At 38.3% G+C, this 17,234-nt stretch overlaps 1 protein-coding gene across 4 annotated transcripts in view; it reads right to left on the reverse strand.

Moving 5' to 3' along the window:
* Positions 1 to 16,638, reverse strand: part of LOC126185083 (uncharacterized) — a 152,487-nt gene extending 135,849 nt beyond the window's left edge. For 2 of the 4 annotated variants that reach the window (XM_049927870.1, XM_049927866.1), the window contains exon 1: positions 16,327 to 16,634. In XM_049927870.1, coding sequence (XP_049783827.1) covers positions 16,327 to 16,395 — 69 coding nt within the window. In that variant the 5' untranslated portion in view covers positions 16,396 to 16,634. Of the gene's footprint in view, positions 1 to 16,320 lie in introns of all 4 variants that reach the window. The other 2 variants (XM_049927869.1, XM_049927867.1) reach the window with 2 other exon arrangements.
* Positions 16,639 to 17,234: the final 596 nt, after the last annotated feature.

A 17,234-nucleotide genomic window follows, 5' to 3' on the forward strand; every position in this document is an offset into this window, starting at 1 on the left:
TTGGCATATATGGATTTGTTCACCACTGTACCCTTTGGGTGGCCCCTGGTGACAATGGTTTATTTTATTGATATTAGATTTTAAAGTTCTAGCACTTTTAATGTTTTGTTTTTGTTTTTTAAAAAATCTAGAGCTCTCCAGTATCCGGATAGCATAGGTAGGACTCGGACAATTGTGGTGCCACTAGTTTATATAAGGAATGTATGATGTGTGTGTTTTGGGATTTTATGAAAATGCTCTTCCTCTCACCATTAAAATCTTAGTTTGAAGGCTTCTATTTGGGCAATCATGGCCCATGAATATCACTTGGCTGTAATTTAATAGGCGGATGGCTGCCGCCGATGTGGTTGCTGTTGGCTTTAACAGATAGCACCTAAGACGACTGCGTCTGCGAGCTGATCACAGGTTTTAGTTTATGACGGATAATGTTGGTTATATTTAATTTGGTGGTATTCTTTTAGAGATTTGATAGGTTGAAAGATTTAACCATGAAGGAACTCCCCTCCCTATTATTTATTTTATACTGACACATGGTTTGAGTTGTGTTTAGTGCCACTACTTGCTATAGGCACAGTATGGCAATGTAAAAAGTTTTGGAGTTTTTAAAAAATATTTTCGTGTTAACATATACAGAAGTACTATTCTGATTGCTAGTCGTAACTCATAGGTTTCAGATAGATTATATAATGGTAAGACAGAGATTTAGGAACCAGGTTTTAAATTGTAAGACATTTCCAGGGGCAGATGTGGACTCTGATCACAATTTATTGGTTATGAACTGTAGATTAAAACTTAAGAAACTGCAAAAAGGTGGGAATTTGAGGAGATGGGACCTGTATAAACTGGCTAAACCAGAGGTTGTACAGAGTTTCAGGGAGAGCATAAGGGAACAATTGACAAAAATGGGGGAAAGAAATACAGTAGAAGAAGAATGGGTAGCTTTGAGGGATGAAGTAGTGAAAGGAGCAGAGGATCAAGTAGGCAAAAAGATGAGGGCTAGTAGAAATCCTTGGGTGACAGAAGAAATAGTGAATTTAATTGATGAAACAAATGCAGTAAATGAAGCAGGCAAAAAGGAATTCAAACGTCTCAAAAATGAGATCGACAGGAAATGCAAAATGGCTAAGCAGGGATGGCTGGAGGACAAATGTAAGGATGTAGAGGCATACCTCACTAGGTGTAAGATAGATACTGCCTACAGGAAAATTAAAGAGACCTTTGGAGAAAAAAGAACTACTTGTATGAATATCAAGAGCTCAGATGGAAACCCAGTTCTAAGCAAACAAGGGAAAGCAGAAAGGTGGAAGGAGTATATAGAGGGTCTATACAAGGGCGAAGTACTTGAGGACAATATTATGGAAATGGAAGAGGATGTAGATGAAGATGAAATGGGAGATATGATACTGCGTGAAGAGTTTGATAGAGCACTGAAAGACCTAAGTCAAAACAAGGCCCCAGGAGTAGACTACATTTCATTAGAACTACTGAAGGCCTTGGGAGAGCCAGTCCTGACAAAACTCTACCATCTGGTGAGCAAAATGTATGAGACAGGTGAAATACCCTCAGACTTCAAGAAGAATATAATAATTCCATTCCCAAAGAAAGCAGGTTTTGACAGATGTGAAAATTACCGAACTATCAGTTTAATAAGTCACAGCTGCAAAATACTAACGTGAATTCTTTACAGACGAATGGAGAAACTGGTAGAAGCCAACCTCGGGGAAGATCAGTTTGGATTCCGTAGAAATGTTGGAACATGTGAGGCAATACTGACCCTACGACTTATCTTATAAGAAAAGGCAAACCTATGTTTCTAGCATTTGTAGACTTGGAGAAAGCTTTTGACAATGTTGACCGGAATATGCTCTTTCAAATTCTGAAGGTGGCAGGGGAAAAATACAGGGAGCGAAAGGCTATTTACAATTTGTACAGAAACCAGATGGCAGTTATAAGAGTCGAGGGACATGAAAGGGAAGCAGTGGTTCGGAAGGGATTGAGACAGGGTTGTAGCATCTCCACGATGTAATTCAGTCTGTATATTGAGCAAGCAGTAAAGGAAACAAAAGAAAAATTTGGAGTAGGTATTAAAATCCATGGAGAAGAAATAAAAACTTTGAGGTTTGCCGATGACATTGTAATTCTGTCAGAAACAGCAAAGGACTTGGAAGAGCAGTTGAACGGAATGGACAATGTCTTGAAAGGAGGATATAAGATGAACATCAACAAAAGCAAAACGAGGATCATGGAATGTAGTCGAATTAAGTCAGGTGATACTGAGGGAATTAGATTAGGAAATGAGACACTTAAAGTAGTAAATGAGTTTTGCTATTTGGGGAGCAAAATAACATGATGGTCGAAGTAGAGAGGATATAAAATGTAGACTGGCAATGGCAAGGAAAGCGTTTCTGAAGAAGAGAAATTTGTTAACATCGAGTATGGATTTAAGTGTCAGGAAGTCACTTCTGAAAGTATTTGTATGGAGTGTAGCCATGTATGGAAGTGAAACATGGACGATAAATAGTTTAGACAAGAAGAGAATAAAAGCTTTCGAAATGTGTTGCTACAGGAGAATGCTGAAGATTAGATCACACAACTAATGGGGAGGTATTGAATAGGATTGGGGAGAAGAGGAGTTTGTGGCACAACTTGACTAGAAGAAGGGATCGGTTGGTAGGACATGTTCTGAGGCATCAAGGGATCACCAATTTAGTATTGGATGGCAAAGTGGAGGGTAAAAATCGTAGAGGGAGACCAAGAGATGAATACACTAAGCAGATTCAGAAGGATGTAGGTTGCAGTACGTACTGGGAGATGAAGAAGCTTGCACAGGTTAGAGTAGCATGGAGAGCTGCATCAAACCAGTCTCAGGACTGAAGACTACAACAACAGTCATAATTACACCCTGTTAGATGTTATATGCTAAGTATATTATTATTAAATTACATGTGAATGCATGGAGCACATGACCATGCAGCGCCCCCTACCGAGGGCGCTTCGCTGCTAGTTGACTTTTTTAGCATCAGTATACACTCTGCATCACGACTGCTTGTGTCACAGTCATATGTTATTCGACACTTCCTTTGAGTTGTCAAGGCTGTATGCCTGGTTGGTTAGGAACAAGTTGAAGTTTGTGGTATGTAACTCATGTGACCAGATCTCATTTTCTGTAACGTTGAGACATGTTGAGTGTGCTGTTCACTTATGTTTGTACTTTTTTGTAACAGATGTCTGAAGATGGGTGTAATCTCGAAACGCGTAACATGTTCTAGTAAAAGAGTCAGTTGAACGTCTCATGACTTTATTGCGATTGTACAGCATTGGTTGCCAATTATTAACATAAAAATGATCACTGGCCTCAGACGGTATTTTATGTCCTGTATATCAAAATTTTCATTGCCTTCATTCCATTCTACAGTTGATGGTAGTCACTATTCGCAACTGTGAATTCATCTGATGTGTTTAGTAATAGCTGTGGTCGCTGCAGTGCATCGTCACCAGAATAACACTGGCACTACAATATCGTATTTATCTGCCGATACCAAGGTGTGCGACTTTCAAGCACAATGTCTGATCTGTACGGGAATACACATAAAGGATATTTGAGTACAGATTGTAGACGTATGGTTGACGACATAGGGGCGTTTGGGTCTGGCCATGAGTCATGCACAGATAGCCAAATGGTAAGGTGACCGCTCGCGATAAGCGGGAAATCCAGGTTCAAGTCCCATCTGGCACAAATTTTCATTGTCATCATTCCATTCTACAGCTGATGGTAGTTATTCTTCGCAATTGCGAATTCACCTGATGTGTTTAGTAACGACTGTGGTCGCCACAGTGCATTGTCATCAGAATAACACCGACACTACAATATCCATGGTTCTTCACATCTGATGAGGAAGCCATGCAAAAGGGGGCTGTGTCCTATTCAACGACGTGTTAAGCAGATCTCACCAGTTATAACTCATCAGAAGGAGGTGCGCTACAGCCTTACAGTCCTTTCTATTGATCTCAATTTGTTACCCATCATGCCTAGCTGCTCTCCCTTCCAGAGACACATTATGAGCCTTCTCAGCAACGACATCAAAGCACACAGTGAGATAGGGCAGTGGATTACATTTAGAAGGGCACATCTCCCTGGCTGTGGTATCGGCTAACTCACTCCCATGAGTTCCCAAATGTCCTAGTACTCAGTAGAAAGATACCTCACTTCCCTATCTTTGTAGCTGGAGAAGAGAATCCTTGTTGGCTTTATCTGCTGGACAAATATGCTGGGCGGTCTACAGGATACTAAGAGAATATGAGCAGATCAGGAATTTCAAACCATTATCATGTTTCATCTCAGCCACAGTTTTATGAATCGCGCAGAGTTTAGTGTCAAGTACAGTAAACTCTCTGGACAGGCGACCTCTGAAGACACAGGCAGGAGAAACAATTGAGCAACTAGTAGTCTCCCCATTTTGAAGTCATCTGTATATACGTGTCAAATTATGGTGCTCAGTTAAAATGGTAAAAAAAATTATTCCTAAAAACATAGTCTGGAGTGAGCAGTTTGTTGCAGACTGTCATATCTAAAATTATCCTGGGCTTCATTAACAATGAGGGTGGTGCTTTGCTCCAATCCTGCCTCTGTATGTTTATTAGAGACACTCCTATATATGTTAAATGTTGCAAGTAGGATCTATCCTGCAGCACAGTTCCTCCCAATTGAACATTTCATGATGTCCAGTGCTTAAAGGGCTCTTATTTTTAATTCTGTGAGATGCGGTAGCCAAGTCAATTCTCTATCAAATATGAGTCCCATGAACATTACCATGTCATTAAAATGTAAAACAGCATTCCACACACTTAGTTCAGAGGAAGTAAAAACAGCATCCCACAGCATTAGTTCAGGGGAAGCAAAAAGAGAACAATCACAATTAAAATCAACACACACAGTTTTCTCATGAAAAAAATTAAAACCTGTTCTAGCAGACCATACTTCTTGTCTCATAAGTGTCAGTGGTATGTAATTGATGGGAAGAATATGTCAGATTACAACAGAAGCAGAAAATGAAGCAGGCACTCAAAAACAATGAGAAATTCTCATAAAACAACTCACAACAGATGATATGCTCCTCATTGTAACTGTGACTGAAGTCATGAATAAATTCTTCCCTGAGAAATACAGTTGACTAGAGACAATCTATTGGAAAGAGCATTCCTGACTCTGAATCTAAGATAATGTTCGGCAAGGAAGGGCAATAGAACAATGAGGAGACGAGCACAAAATCCCCATTTGTGTAATTAACAGATGATATTGTGTCTCCCTACAGTGTCACTTGCCTTTTCAGTGCCCAAAAAGATTGACAATAAATGCTGAATTTTTTGGAATGCCTCCTGTATAGCAGTGTCCAATTGGGTTGGGTTATGAAGAGTGGAACATTATCTTTGGGAAGTGACTTACAAAATTTCTGGATTGTTGAGTCTACACAATGCAGAAGTTGACCATCCACTCTAGCATTTATCTGAATATAGATGCCTGCTGAACATGGGGACAATGGTAAATTTTTGCACAGCAACATGGGGTCTTTCTATGCCATTGACATGAAAGCTTGCATTCATGCTCTTATAGACTCTTTACAGTGGAAAGTGGTAGACGACTTCCACTTTAGCAATCGCTTCCCAATTTCTATTCACCTTATACAAAGAACAGAACTAGAGTTAAAATCAGCCAAAAATAGGCAGCGTGCAGAAGACTCCAACATAATCCAAACATCTGGAGCTGGCAATGTGTTTAGAATCGTGAGAGTATTTCAAAATCAAATGCGACTGGGACTGGAAACAGGAAGCAATAAACCTTCATTGAGTCAGCAAATGTGGGATCTATGGTGTTCAAAAGCACATACCCAAACTGGCTGCAACAAAAACATGAGCACGGAACAAACATGTGAATTGGTATCAGCAGCAAAAATAGAAAGCACAGAAGTGCCAAGTGGAGAAAGCGAATTTATCTTTAAGTTTGGGTTCAAGGAAAGGTTAGATTATGAGGAAATTGAGCTTTTACATCTACAGACTGGGTAGTTGGAGGCCCACTACATGTGTGAACTGCTGCTTCATGACAGGCTGCTTAGCAAATTCCCATGTTGGCCAGTAGGAAGAGTAAAACAAAAGCCTGACCTAAGCAGCCCAGATTTTGATCAGATGGCCATAGTTAATGACCTGCCAGTTCCCCTTGCTGCCAATGTAGATCCTACTGCCATAAGTAGAAGTAGTTTGAAAAGCAAATTATTAGTAGATATTAGTTCCGAGATTTTAGTCATTGCAGAAGAGTATTTGCAGGCCCACCAAAGAAAAATATGGCATTGTGGAAAGTCGCTAATGTGAAAATTTTTGGGGCTACTGGAAAGATATCCAAAGTTATTCATCATGAAGTGACATTATCTGTGAAAATTGTGAATGTGACAATGGAGTACACACACTTCTAATAATTCCTAAACTCAGGGTAAACCAACTGGTTGGCGTCGATTTTCTAAATGTATATTGCTCTGAGGTAAATTCTGAACTGTGCTCTATGAAAATGTAGAGTGGAGGTAAGATTGCAGTGGTTCCATCCTTACAGAAAAGGAGTCAGATAAGGGAACCTGTGAATGTAAGAGAAAGGTCAAAAGTAATTACAAAAAATATACTCAAAATATTAAGTTGTATAGCTTGAGAGTTCAGAGAGCAGCAGCAGAGGTATGTAGGGCTTATCACAGTGAAAAGGTTATCAGGGAAAGATAAAGATGAAGCAGATGAATGGAGCACAGTGGGCAATATGTGGTTCTAATGGAAAAGGGTAGGGGGGGGGGGGGGGCCTCTCACACTTTGAGACTTCACAGCCTTGTAACTGTGCATAACTCAGCTAGCTAGAGCCATTCTTCCTTTCTCGTTCTAGGCTCTTCTAATATCTATTTTCTGCATTTTGCTCTTAAAAGTGCAAGGAGCTTCCCACTTGGTAATCTATCTTGACATTCGGGGGAAATATGAAACAGGGGTGATATGAGTCAAGCTGTAGGTGTAAAGATTGACATGTAAGCTGTAAGCAACAAACAGTTGCCAAAATTCTGAGATACAAAACTATGAGTGTAGCTAAACCAGAATTTGGGCGGCATAAACTGAAGGAGTGAGTGAGCAAATAACTTTGGAAATATGGTTTAAAATTAAATGGTTGATGGTGTTGTAATGAGGTACGAAATGTGCTAATCCTAAAGTAGAAGGCAAAGTGTTGATGAGGTGTATGCACTGTAATGATTTTGAATTTAGTGCTTGAAAGTGCTGAAGCTATGTGATCAAGAACTTGTATATAATATGAAGTAAGTAGGTAACAGAAGCTGAGGTTGGCAACATATTAGATTAAGTAGCTGTGCGAGCTGGACGGAGATGCCACTAGTGAAAAACATACAAGTGGAGTAAATTGTCAAGGTTACAGTAGGCCTATGTGTTAACAAAGACTGAGCAGCCATGAGCGATGGCCTAAAAATTGTTTAGACTAACATACAATATACCGATGCATGTACACAAAGGTAAGGTGGAGAAATATCACACTCTCCAAAACATGCAACATACAGTAGTTAGGAGTGCAATCATTACAAACATTAAATAATGAAGTTCATGGAAACAAATTGTACAATTCTGTCCATGTAAATAATGTGAATGATTCATAGAAAAGTTTCCAGTGTTTTCCTGATGTGAAGGAAAGTGAGCATTACGGCTCAAATTACAGAATAGTTTAAACAAGGAATCTGGGTCACGACTACTGATCTTGGTGATAGGTTAAGATGGTAGGTGGTGGTCTGACACCTTGGAAAAACTGATTTAGATATTGTACTGCCAAAAAGTTGGAAATGAGAGCCAACAAGCAGACAACAGCATGGTGAGAGTGGGAGGAGTCAATGACATCACCTCAATGCACAGATTGCCATTGGTGTCCTGTATCCCACGAGTATGGTGGTCCTCAAGATGAAGAAAAGACTACTTTCCCAATTATTTCCAGTGTTCAAAGTGATGACGTGTGTGAGGAAATGAACAGACATGACTGTAGGAAATAAAGCGTGCAAAGTGCTGAGCCTTAGATGTGAATCCTTTGTGAACAATGTTTATGGTGTGTATGATGCAGTACTACTGTGTGTGAAGGTACATGAGCATGGCATACTGTGGCAAGCTGTTGATCACTCAATTGTTGTGGTATTATCATTGCTGATGACGCTCTGGCTGACTTGGAGAATATCAGATTACTTAATTGCAGCTGTCCTAACTATCATGGCAAGTTGTGAGAAGTCCCACATGGCAAAGAGTATTAATGGTATCTTTTCAACAAAGACTAGCTGTATTGTGGCATTTATAAAACATAAACCCTTATACAAGTCACGATGTCTGAGCAAGCTATGTAAATTCTGCTAGGTGCCATCTCTGAACATGTTTTGATGTAATGACAAATGTACAAACACTTTGAGGACACTGGGCCTCCACAATATAGTTCAGTTCTCTATCAGAACTATTTGTTGGTAGTCATACTCAAAATCCCAAAGTGTGGTTGTGTTGAGATTCATTAGGCAAATTCACATGTTGGAGTGCTGTATGTGGATAACTGTACTAGAGGTCAGCTCAGGTGATTTGTACAGGTTGGAGCAATGTGACTGACTGGCAAAGATGCAGAACTGGCAGGTAGATCAGTACTAACATAGTGCTATGCAGCCTTGTAAACTGGCACCTATTGTAACAGTGAGTTATGTATAACAGTACATTGTCAAGTATGGTAGGGTTTGCCATCCTGTATTCTCTCACAGATGGCCGATGTAGCTTTGTTGTATTCTGCACCAATACAACTGTTAAATTCACTGTGTAAATTAATCTGGTCGCAAGAGGACATTGAAAGTGTTACAGACTGCCCACTAATGATTGTTTCACCTCAACAGCCACTCATCAAATAAGTGTGCAGCACACCTGGATTCTGAATTGTTCTATATATATTTTTGCCTGTTATGGACAATGTTTCAGTGACATTGGTCACTGAACCGTACCCAGACCTTACGGTGTTTACAAGAGCCCAGCTCAGTAAACTGTGGTTCACCAGACTTGTACCCAGCCAACCAAGACTAAGTTCTCTAAGGCGTTTGCTGTTAGGCATGACTCAGGAGGTACATATGGTTTATCAAATTCTATAGAGGCAGTGAGTATTACCCCCCTTCTGGTAGAGATTTACCTTTTATTGTTTATAATTTTACTGACAGACACTAATTGCTCTGTACAGAACTCGCATGTCCATCTCTTTTGGATGAATTTTAAACATCAACCAACAATCTGTTTGAACCACTGGAAGTTTTTTAGTTTAAAGAATCGTGAGCCATTTTGGTCCCATGACAGGAAAGAAACTTCCACTAAAACTAAGCCTTGGATACCCAGCTAACCTCTATAAACAGCACTTGTGTCCCATATTGTTACATGAGATGGAGAATAAATCTCAGAAATACATGACCCAAAGACTGGAAGCGCAGTTATTAAGGTAACACAGACTTAGTAGTAAGACTTTTTTATAAGTAAACCAAAGATATTCCACAGAAATCATTCAAATATATGTATTAATGTGCTCGCTTTCTGAAGAGGAGGTATAAGAGTTCTATACAGACTCATTCCCTGATAAATAACAGCAAATCCCACTACGAGATGATAATGGAGAATTTTAATGGTGAAGCAAGACAAAAAGTAATAAATGATTCTTGAGTGACTTTGCTGAGAACAACATGTCTGACCTTGACAAATTATTCTAATAGAAAAAAAAAAATTAAATTCACAAAGACCAGATGGCATTAAAGATCAAATCAGCTACATTTTGCTAGTCATAAAAAATGTACCATTCTTGATTTTCAAGTGCTTACACAGAAGTAAGATATGAAAACTGAAAACAGATACATATCTGGGGCAGTGTGACAGGCAATAAATGAGAAACACCGGTGACAAAATTTTATTTAACGCCGAAGAGACATACATAATTAACCAGACACAGATGAAATGAATACGTATTTGACAAAGATATGTACACAAAAGGCAACAGAATCTACCAATACCAAACACTGACTTTGTTCCATAACGTTATGATGATGTGGCATGTGGCATCACATGTGTGCAAATAGCAAGAGAGCACAACACTGAAAATATTTCATTTTAATTTTTATTAATCTTTGGTACAAATGTTGTGGTGACAGACAGTTCTGCAGCTTAGGCCAAGTCCTAAGTTTCATCGTAAGGTGACAGTTTGGTTGTGAGTTGGGAAAGCCAATGCACATGAGCAACAAATCTTGCATGTGCTGACATAATGACCTGTAGTGTAGCCCAAAATCTATGTTGGGCTGAAATGTGATGATGATGATAATGATGATTGGTTTGTAGGGCACTCAACTGCGTGGTCATCAGTGCCCGTACAAAGTCCCAATTTTTACATAGTCCATTTTTTTTCACAGTCCATTCTAGCCACTGTCACGAATGATGATGATGATGATGATGACAACACAAACACCCAGTGCCTGGGCAGAGAAAATCCCCAACCTGGAAAGGAATCGAACCTGGAACCCTGCGATCCAGAGGCAGCAATGCTAGCCACTAGACCACAAGCTGCGGACAGGCTGAAATGTGACAGTATAGTTGCAAGTTGTAAAGCAGTAGCAAACATTTCAGTTAATAAAAATATTTGCAGGTAGAGAGAAAGCAACAGAATGACAACAATGTGAGAGATCAAATCAAACAATAACAGGAAGATGAAAAAGTATGCTGAAGTAAACAAAACTATTCAGAAAGGTATATGATATGAAACTGATGAGAAACTTAATTGGAAGAAACACATAACTGATGATCTGATGAAACGGTTAGATTCAGCTACTTAAGCTATTAGGGTTATTGCAAATTTTGTTGCTAAACATATCAGTAAATTATCCTACTATGCCTATCTTCATTCACTGCTTTCATACGGGAACATAATTTGGGGCAATTCGTCATTAAGAGAGAAAGAATTCATTGCACAAAAGCGTATAATCAGAATAATAGCCGGAGCAGCCCACCCAAGATAACCTTGCAGGCATTTATTTAAGGAACTTGGGACATTCACAGCACCTTCGCAATACATATATTTACCTACGAAATTTGTCATTAATAACCCACCTCAAATCAAAAACAACAGTGAAGTGCGTATCTCCATATACATCTACATACATACTCCGCAATCCACCATACAGTGCGTGGAAGAGGGTACCTTGTACCACAACTAGCATCTTCTCTCCCTGTTCCACTTCTAAACAGAACGAGGCAAAAATTACTGCCTAAATGCCTCTGTACGAGCCCTAATCCCTCTTATCTTATCTTTGTGGTCTTTCTGCGAAATATAAGTTGGCGGCAGTAAAATTGTACTACAGTCAGCCTCAAATGCTGGTTCTCTAAATTTCCTCAGTAGCGATTCACGAAAAGAATGCCTCATTTTCTCCGGAGACTCCCACCTGAGTTCCTGAAGCATTTCTGTAACACTCGCGTGATGATCAAACCTACCAGTAACAAATGTAGCAGCCCGCCTCTGAATTGCTTCTATGTCCTCCCTCAATCCGACCTGATAGGGATCCCAAACGCTCGAGCAGTACTCAAGAATAGGTCGTATTAGCGGTCTCCTTTACAGATAAACCACATCTTCCCAGAATTCTACCAATGAACCGAAGACTACTATCTGCCTTCCCCACAACTGCCATTACATGCTTGTCCCACTTCATATCGCTTTGCAATGTTACGCCCAAATATTTAATCGATGTGACTGTGTCAAGCACTACACTCCTAACAGAGTATTCAAACATTATGGGATTCTTTTTCCTATTCATCTGCATTAATTTAAATTTATCTACATTTAGATCGTACATACATACATACACACATTAATCCTTGTTCCATAGATCATGAATATGACATTTTATAATGACGTGGAATGTGTCACATTAGCATAAGTTTTCTTTACACAAAATAATTAATTAATTAATTTTTTACACTTACTACTTCTTATCTAAAAATTCATCTATTGAGCAGAAGGAGTTGTCATTCAGAAATTCTTTTAATTTGCTTTTAAATGTTGGTTGGCTATCTGTCAGACTTTTAATACTATTTGGCAAATGATCAAAGATTTTTGTGGCAGTATAATTCACCCCTTTCTAGCTACAACACTAGAATAAAGGATGATCTTCACTATTCTGGATTAAATCTCACTTTGGCACAGAAAAGGGGTGAATTATACTGCTAGTTTCCCTGCTACTCACACTCACCTTATGAATCTTGTTTGCTGTGATGTAGAAAGTGAAATATGCATGACAAGTCAATGCAAGAAATGCATCATGAATTTACACACATTAATAGATGGAAAGTTTGATTTGTGTGACATAATATCTTGGAGAAAATGGACCGAACATGAGTGTCACCCTAAACAGACTACTACCAGTGGAACACTTTGTGAAGCTCTCTCTGAACTTCAGTCTCAACTAAAAACATTCAAAGAGCACTTCTTTGTCAAAAGGATGCAATCTGGAGCTTTCAAGACTGTGAAAGCATCAGTTAGTGATGATGAAGTGGTATTGCAAATAGATTTTGCAGAAAACTATGTAGCACTAGCACAAGATGAGATACAAAGTGCCCACTGGAGTCATACACAGATTACAGTGGTCACTATTTGTGTTTGGATGAAAAAAGGGCTACAGTCATTTGCAATTGTGAGTGATGAACTGTGCTACGACAAGTACTCAGTTTATGCATGTTTGAAGAGTATAATAAGTAAGCTGAAACAAGAGCTTCCCAATTTGACCTTGATACGAATTTTCTCTGATGGTTGCGCAGGTCAATTTAAGAACAAATTCACCATTTCTAACCTCTGCTACATGATGCATGACTTTGGAGTGTCTGGAGAATGGTTTTTCTTTGCAACATCACATGGGAAAGGTGCAGTGGATGGCATTGGAGCTGTAACAAAAAGGGCTGTTTGGAATAAAGTTAAGCAAAGAAAAGTCATCATCAGCAATGCACAGGAGTTTTTAGACTGTGCCAAATCATCTAAGATCATATTGATGAAAACAGAGACCTTCTGGATAGCCGCTGGAAAGCTGTCAAAAAAATATAAGATATTCGCAGCAAGCATTACTTCAACGGTTACAATACCTGTAACCTAGTATGTGGTAGAACTTTCCTAAAATCAGATTTAGAGAAAGTGGAGGTTTTCCCACTTTCACCCAACATATATTCACTAATCTACACAGATTCTGAGATGAGTGATGAGGAATCATATCCTGAAGTACTGTTGACATCCAATTCCCAGGAAGTTACAGGTTCAGAACCAGCTGTGGAACAAATCATGCCAGGAACATTTATTTTAGTTGAGTTCCAAACTGCAAGAAAGAAATCCACTACATACAGATATGCTGCAATTGCACAGAGAAGTGTAGAAGACAATGGGGAAATACAGATTATGTGTATGCGATCTGTTGGGGACTCAGCAAAGGTATTTAAAGCTGACGAGGAGGATGTATCCTACATAGAGTTTAAACAAGTTCTTGCTATTCTCCCGAATCCAAATGTCAAACATGTTAGGGACACCTTATATTATGAGTTTCCTGGCAATTTAGACATTTTCGAAAGTGGGTGAGAGGCCAAGTGTATTTTTTCAAAGTGGTACATTCTTCAAGTGAAATAATTAAGTACTCAGAACTGTTAACTAATACTATACCAAAATTTATATTATTTATTAGCAACAAAAATGTTCTACAAAGTTATTAAAACTTAAAGTGTCCTCTAAGTATATGTTACCTACTGATTCATAGCTAACTGACATAATAAAATCAGTTTAAATAAAAAAAAAGATTGTACTTCACATGAGTCCCACCTGTGACAGTCTTTGATTGCAATTATTGTAAGTAAGTATTACTAATCTAATATTTATTGATATTATGTCATGTAGAGAATTGTTTTATTAATGTGAATTCAATATTTTCAAAAGAAAATAAGTGCATAAATCACAGAATTCTTCTAAAATGTTGGTGGTTATTCAATGCTATGTCTATTTGCTGTCCCACCCGTGACAAAAGTTTTAAAGATGAATAACAGCTCAATTTGTAAACTTCTGACATTCAGATTTAAAGGGAAGGTAAAACAATTATTTGTAAGGCAACCAGTCAATTTTTACTTTATTTCTATTTATACCTCATGTTATATAAGCATCTGACTGTTGAAAAACCTAGTGCAACTGTCCCACCCATGACAATGGAATCCCCCATATGTCAATGATACAGCTTCCACTAGACTTCATCAGGTTAGTGGGAAATTAATAATTGAAATACGAGTCAGGTAAGGAGATTCCATATTACCAAAAGTGTTTGCAGCAGCCAAAGAGGAAGCTTTCAGATCCTTAAACCAGTTGAGAGAAGGAATGTGTGTTAATGGAATATACCTGAGACATCTCTGTTTTGCTGATGATGTGTCATTTGCCTCTAGTGCACAGAAATTATAGCAACAAATAAAGAAACTTACAAGCAAGATCGGAAGTAGACCCAATAATCAGTTATAAAAAGAAGTCACTACAATAATGCATAATCAACATCTCAAAAGGAAAACAGTATGGTATACATTAACAACGACGTGTTAGCATCATCTGACCAGTTAAAAATTAGGTGTTACTCAATGAGCAATGGAGATGCATAGTGGGAATTACTAAGTGAGATACAAAAACAAATAGATGGATCAGGATAGAGACTGAAATGGATGATGTAGTTATGATTGTAATGAAAGGAAATGGAGACTGGTCCAGCTAGAAGAATTGGCAGTGGATGGACCAAGATAGTTCTTCACTAGCTTTTAGGAGATAAGCAAAAACAGAGATGTTTACGTAATGGAAGGTGGGTTGATAGAAGTACACAACAGGCAATAGAAACATAAATGTGTATGGGTGAAGACCACCATACAAGGAAAATCTAAAGGAAGCCTTTTCATGATGATGAAAATCAAGTGACACATTTCATATTGAACAGTTTCATTGTTTTGTGATGGAAATTTGCGTATGGCAGTAACAGACCTGTTGTCATTTCCTAACTGCATGCCACCCAGCTACCAATTGCTCACGAGATATAATAACACAATTTCTTATGCTGCTATTATCAGGAGTGGCTGCACGGAAAACCTGTACATCTGTCACATAACCTCATACATACAGTGTGTCTCATTCAATTTCACATTTGTTTAATTCTATATTGGAAAGAGAGACACATAATGTGGCTAGGATGAGTGAACAGAGTGTATTTCAAACAGAAACTGCGAAACGTCTTTCTGGGTTGTCGGTACTAACCCAAGTATAAGAACAAATCCTCCAGTTATATCTCATCTATCCGCCTGACTAGTACATTTAATTGATTTATTCGTCCCTTGACCATTTGGCACAACTGTATAGGGCATGTCACATACATTACAGAAATAATATATACACATATAAATGTATACAACGTATGATAGGATTAGGCAAGAATTGAGCAGGAAGTGAAATGGAACACTCATCTTATCATGAAATTTGATGTAACCAGCATTCCCTGCAATCATGTAGGTCTATTAGGTATAGTAACAGATTTAAAATTCGCTGAGTACAAATACATTGAGTCCAGTTGATATTATTAACACATGATATCTGATATATTACAAAGATATAACACTACATAAATAACAACTTTTTCACTCCTCATCTACAACAGGAAATGGAAGAAGCCCTTTCACATCCTTCAGCAGCAAAACAAAGACAGGAGTAAATTACGCAATGGCAATGGTAAAATAAATGTAGTTTTCTATATCACCTCAACAAAGACATAACTGCAAAATACAGATGTATTTTTTTGCAGGTATGATTACTACAAATTTATACATAGTATTACCAAAGAGCTTCAATTTGCATATCAGTAAATAGTTCACTCCTTAATACTTGAATCTGGGACTGAATACAGAGAAGTTCAGAATACGGTGATATAACTCAACTGGAAAACTTCTCACAATGATACCCGAATAAGGTACGGTATAGTCTTCGAACAGATTACTGTTCATATGTCTGACAGATCACTTTTATGTTACATGAATTGCAAATATGAGTGGCCTTTCATTTCTACAGGTTAACTCTCAGGATCCATTCTTCCCATAAAAATGTGCAGCCAGCCCAACTCCACAAGGAAATACAAAAATCAAGCTGCTATCCAAAATTAAAACTATATGAACAAAAGCAAAATTTCGATGAAATACTGAAACTTCATGTCACGTACTTACACTTACTTTTGTTTGAGAAACCAAAGCGTTGTTTTCGGTAATAAGAGCGTCTATTTCCTCGCACATTGCATCCATCGAACATGTAGTGAGGAGCCACAGCGCAAATGTCACCGAAGGAATTTTGTCAAATTCCTCGTTACTGCAAGGCAATACAACTATTCAACATTTACATCACAACAGACTCCGTAGAATCCATTATACGCACTGACATTCACAATACACAAACAGTACACTAATTTTCTTCCACTGACACATTCTCGCTAGTCGATAACAATAATATTTACAAACACTCAGTTTCTACATGGCGCCAAATTTTCCAGAGATACAAACTGCATGGCAAACTTCCTCGACCATAGAGATATCTATGTCGAAGGCACATACCTTATCCTTCCCATTACACTGGGCAACAAAAAAATAATTTTTGAATGTTTCGAGCACTTCATGAGGCAATTCGTACTAATGAATAATTTTTATTAGCTCTAGTTTCTATGATATACATAAGGTGGAAGTATTACATATTAACAGATTGAGAGAGAAGGATACATTTTAATTACATACATGCTAACAACAATGAAAGTGCATTTAATTTTTTTAACTGGTAATTACATGCTAAAAGTTTTAAATTGCTGGAAAATACTTTGCAGATGGTCGTGTCTGAAGAGAATCATGTGGAGGCCTATTGACTTCGTCGTCTTTTAGCTTGCCTCTTCTAATGGAGTTCTGCAGAATCCCTACACAAAGACCTACAGTAATCCGCAAGCATTACTTCATTCCAACGGCCCTGATATCTTTGTTCCATAACAGAAATGTGCTGATGGAATCTCTCACCATGTTCATCACTAACAGCTCCACAAGTAGGAGGAAAAAGTCTAGGTGGGAGTGGAGAAAATGGATCTTAAGGGACATGTTGCATC

Source organism: Schistocerca cancellata, chromosome 4 (genome assembly GCF_023864275.1).
Source record: "Schistocerca cancellata isolate TAMUIC-IGC-003103 chromosome 4, iqSchCanc2.1, whole genome shotgun sequence".
NCBI lineage: Eukaryota > Metazoa > Arthropoda > Insecta > Orthoptera > Acrididae > Schistocerca > Schistocerca cancellata.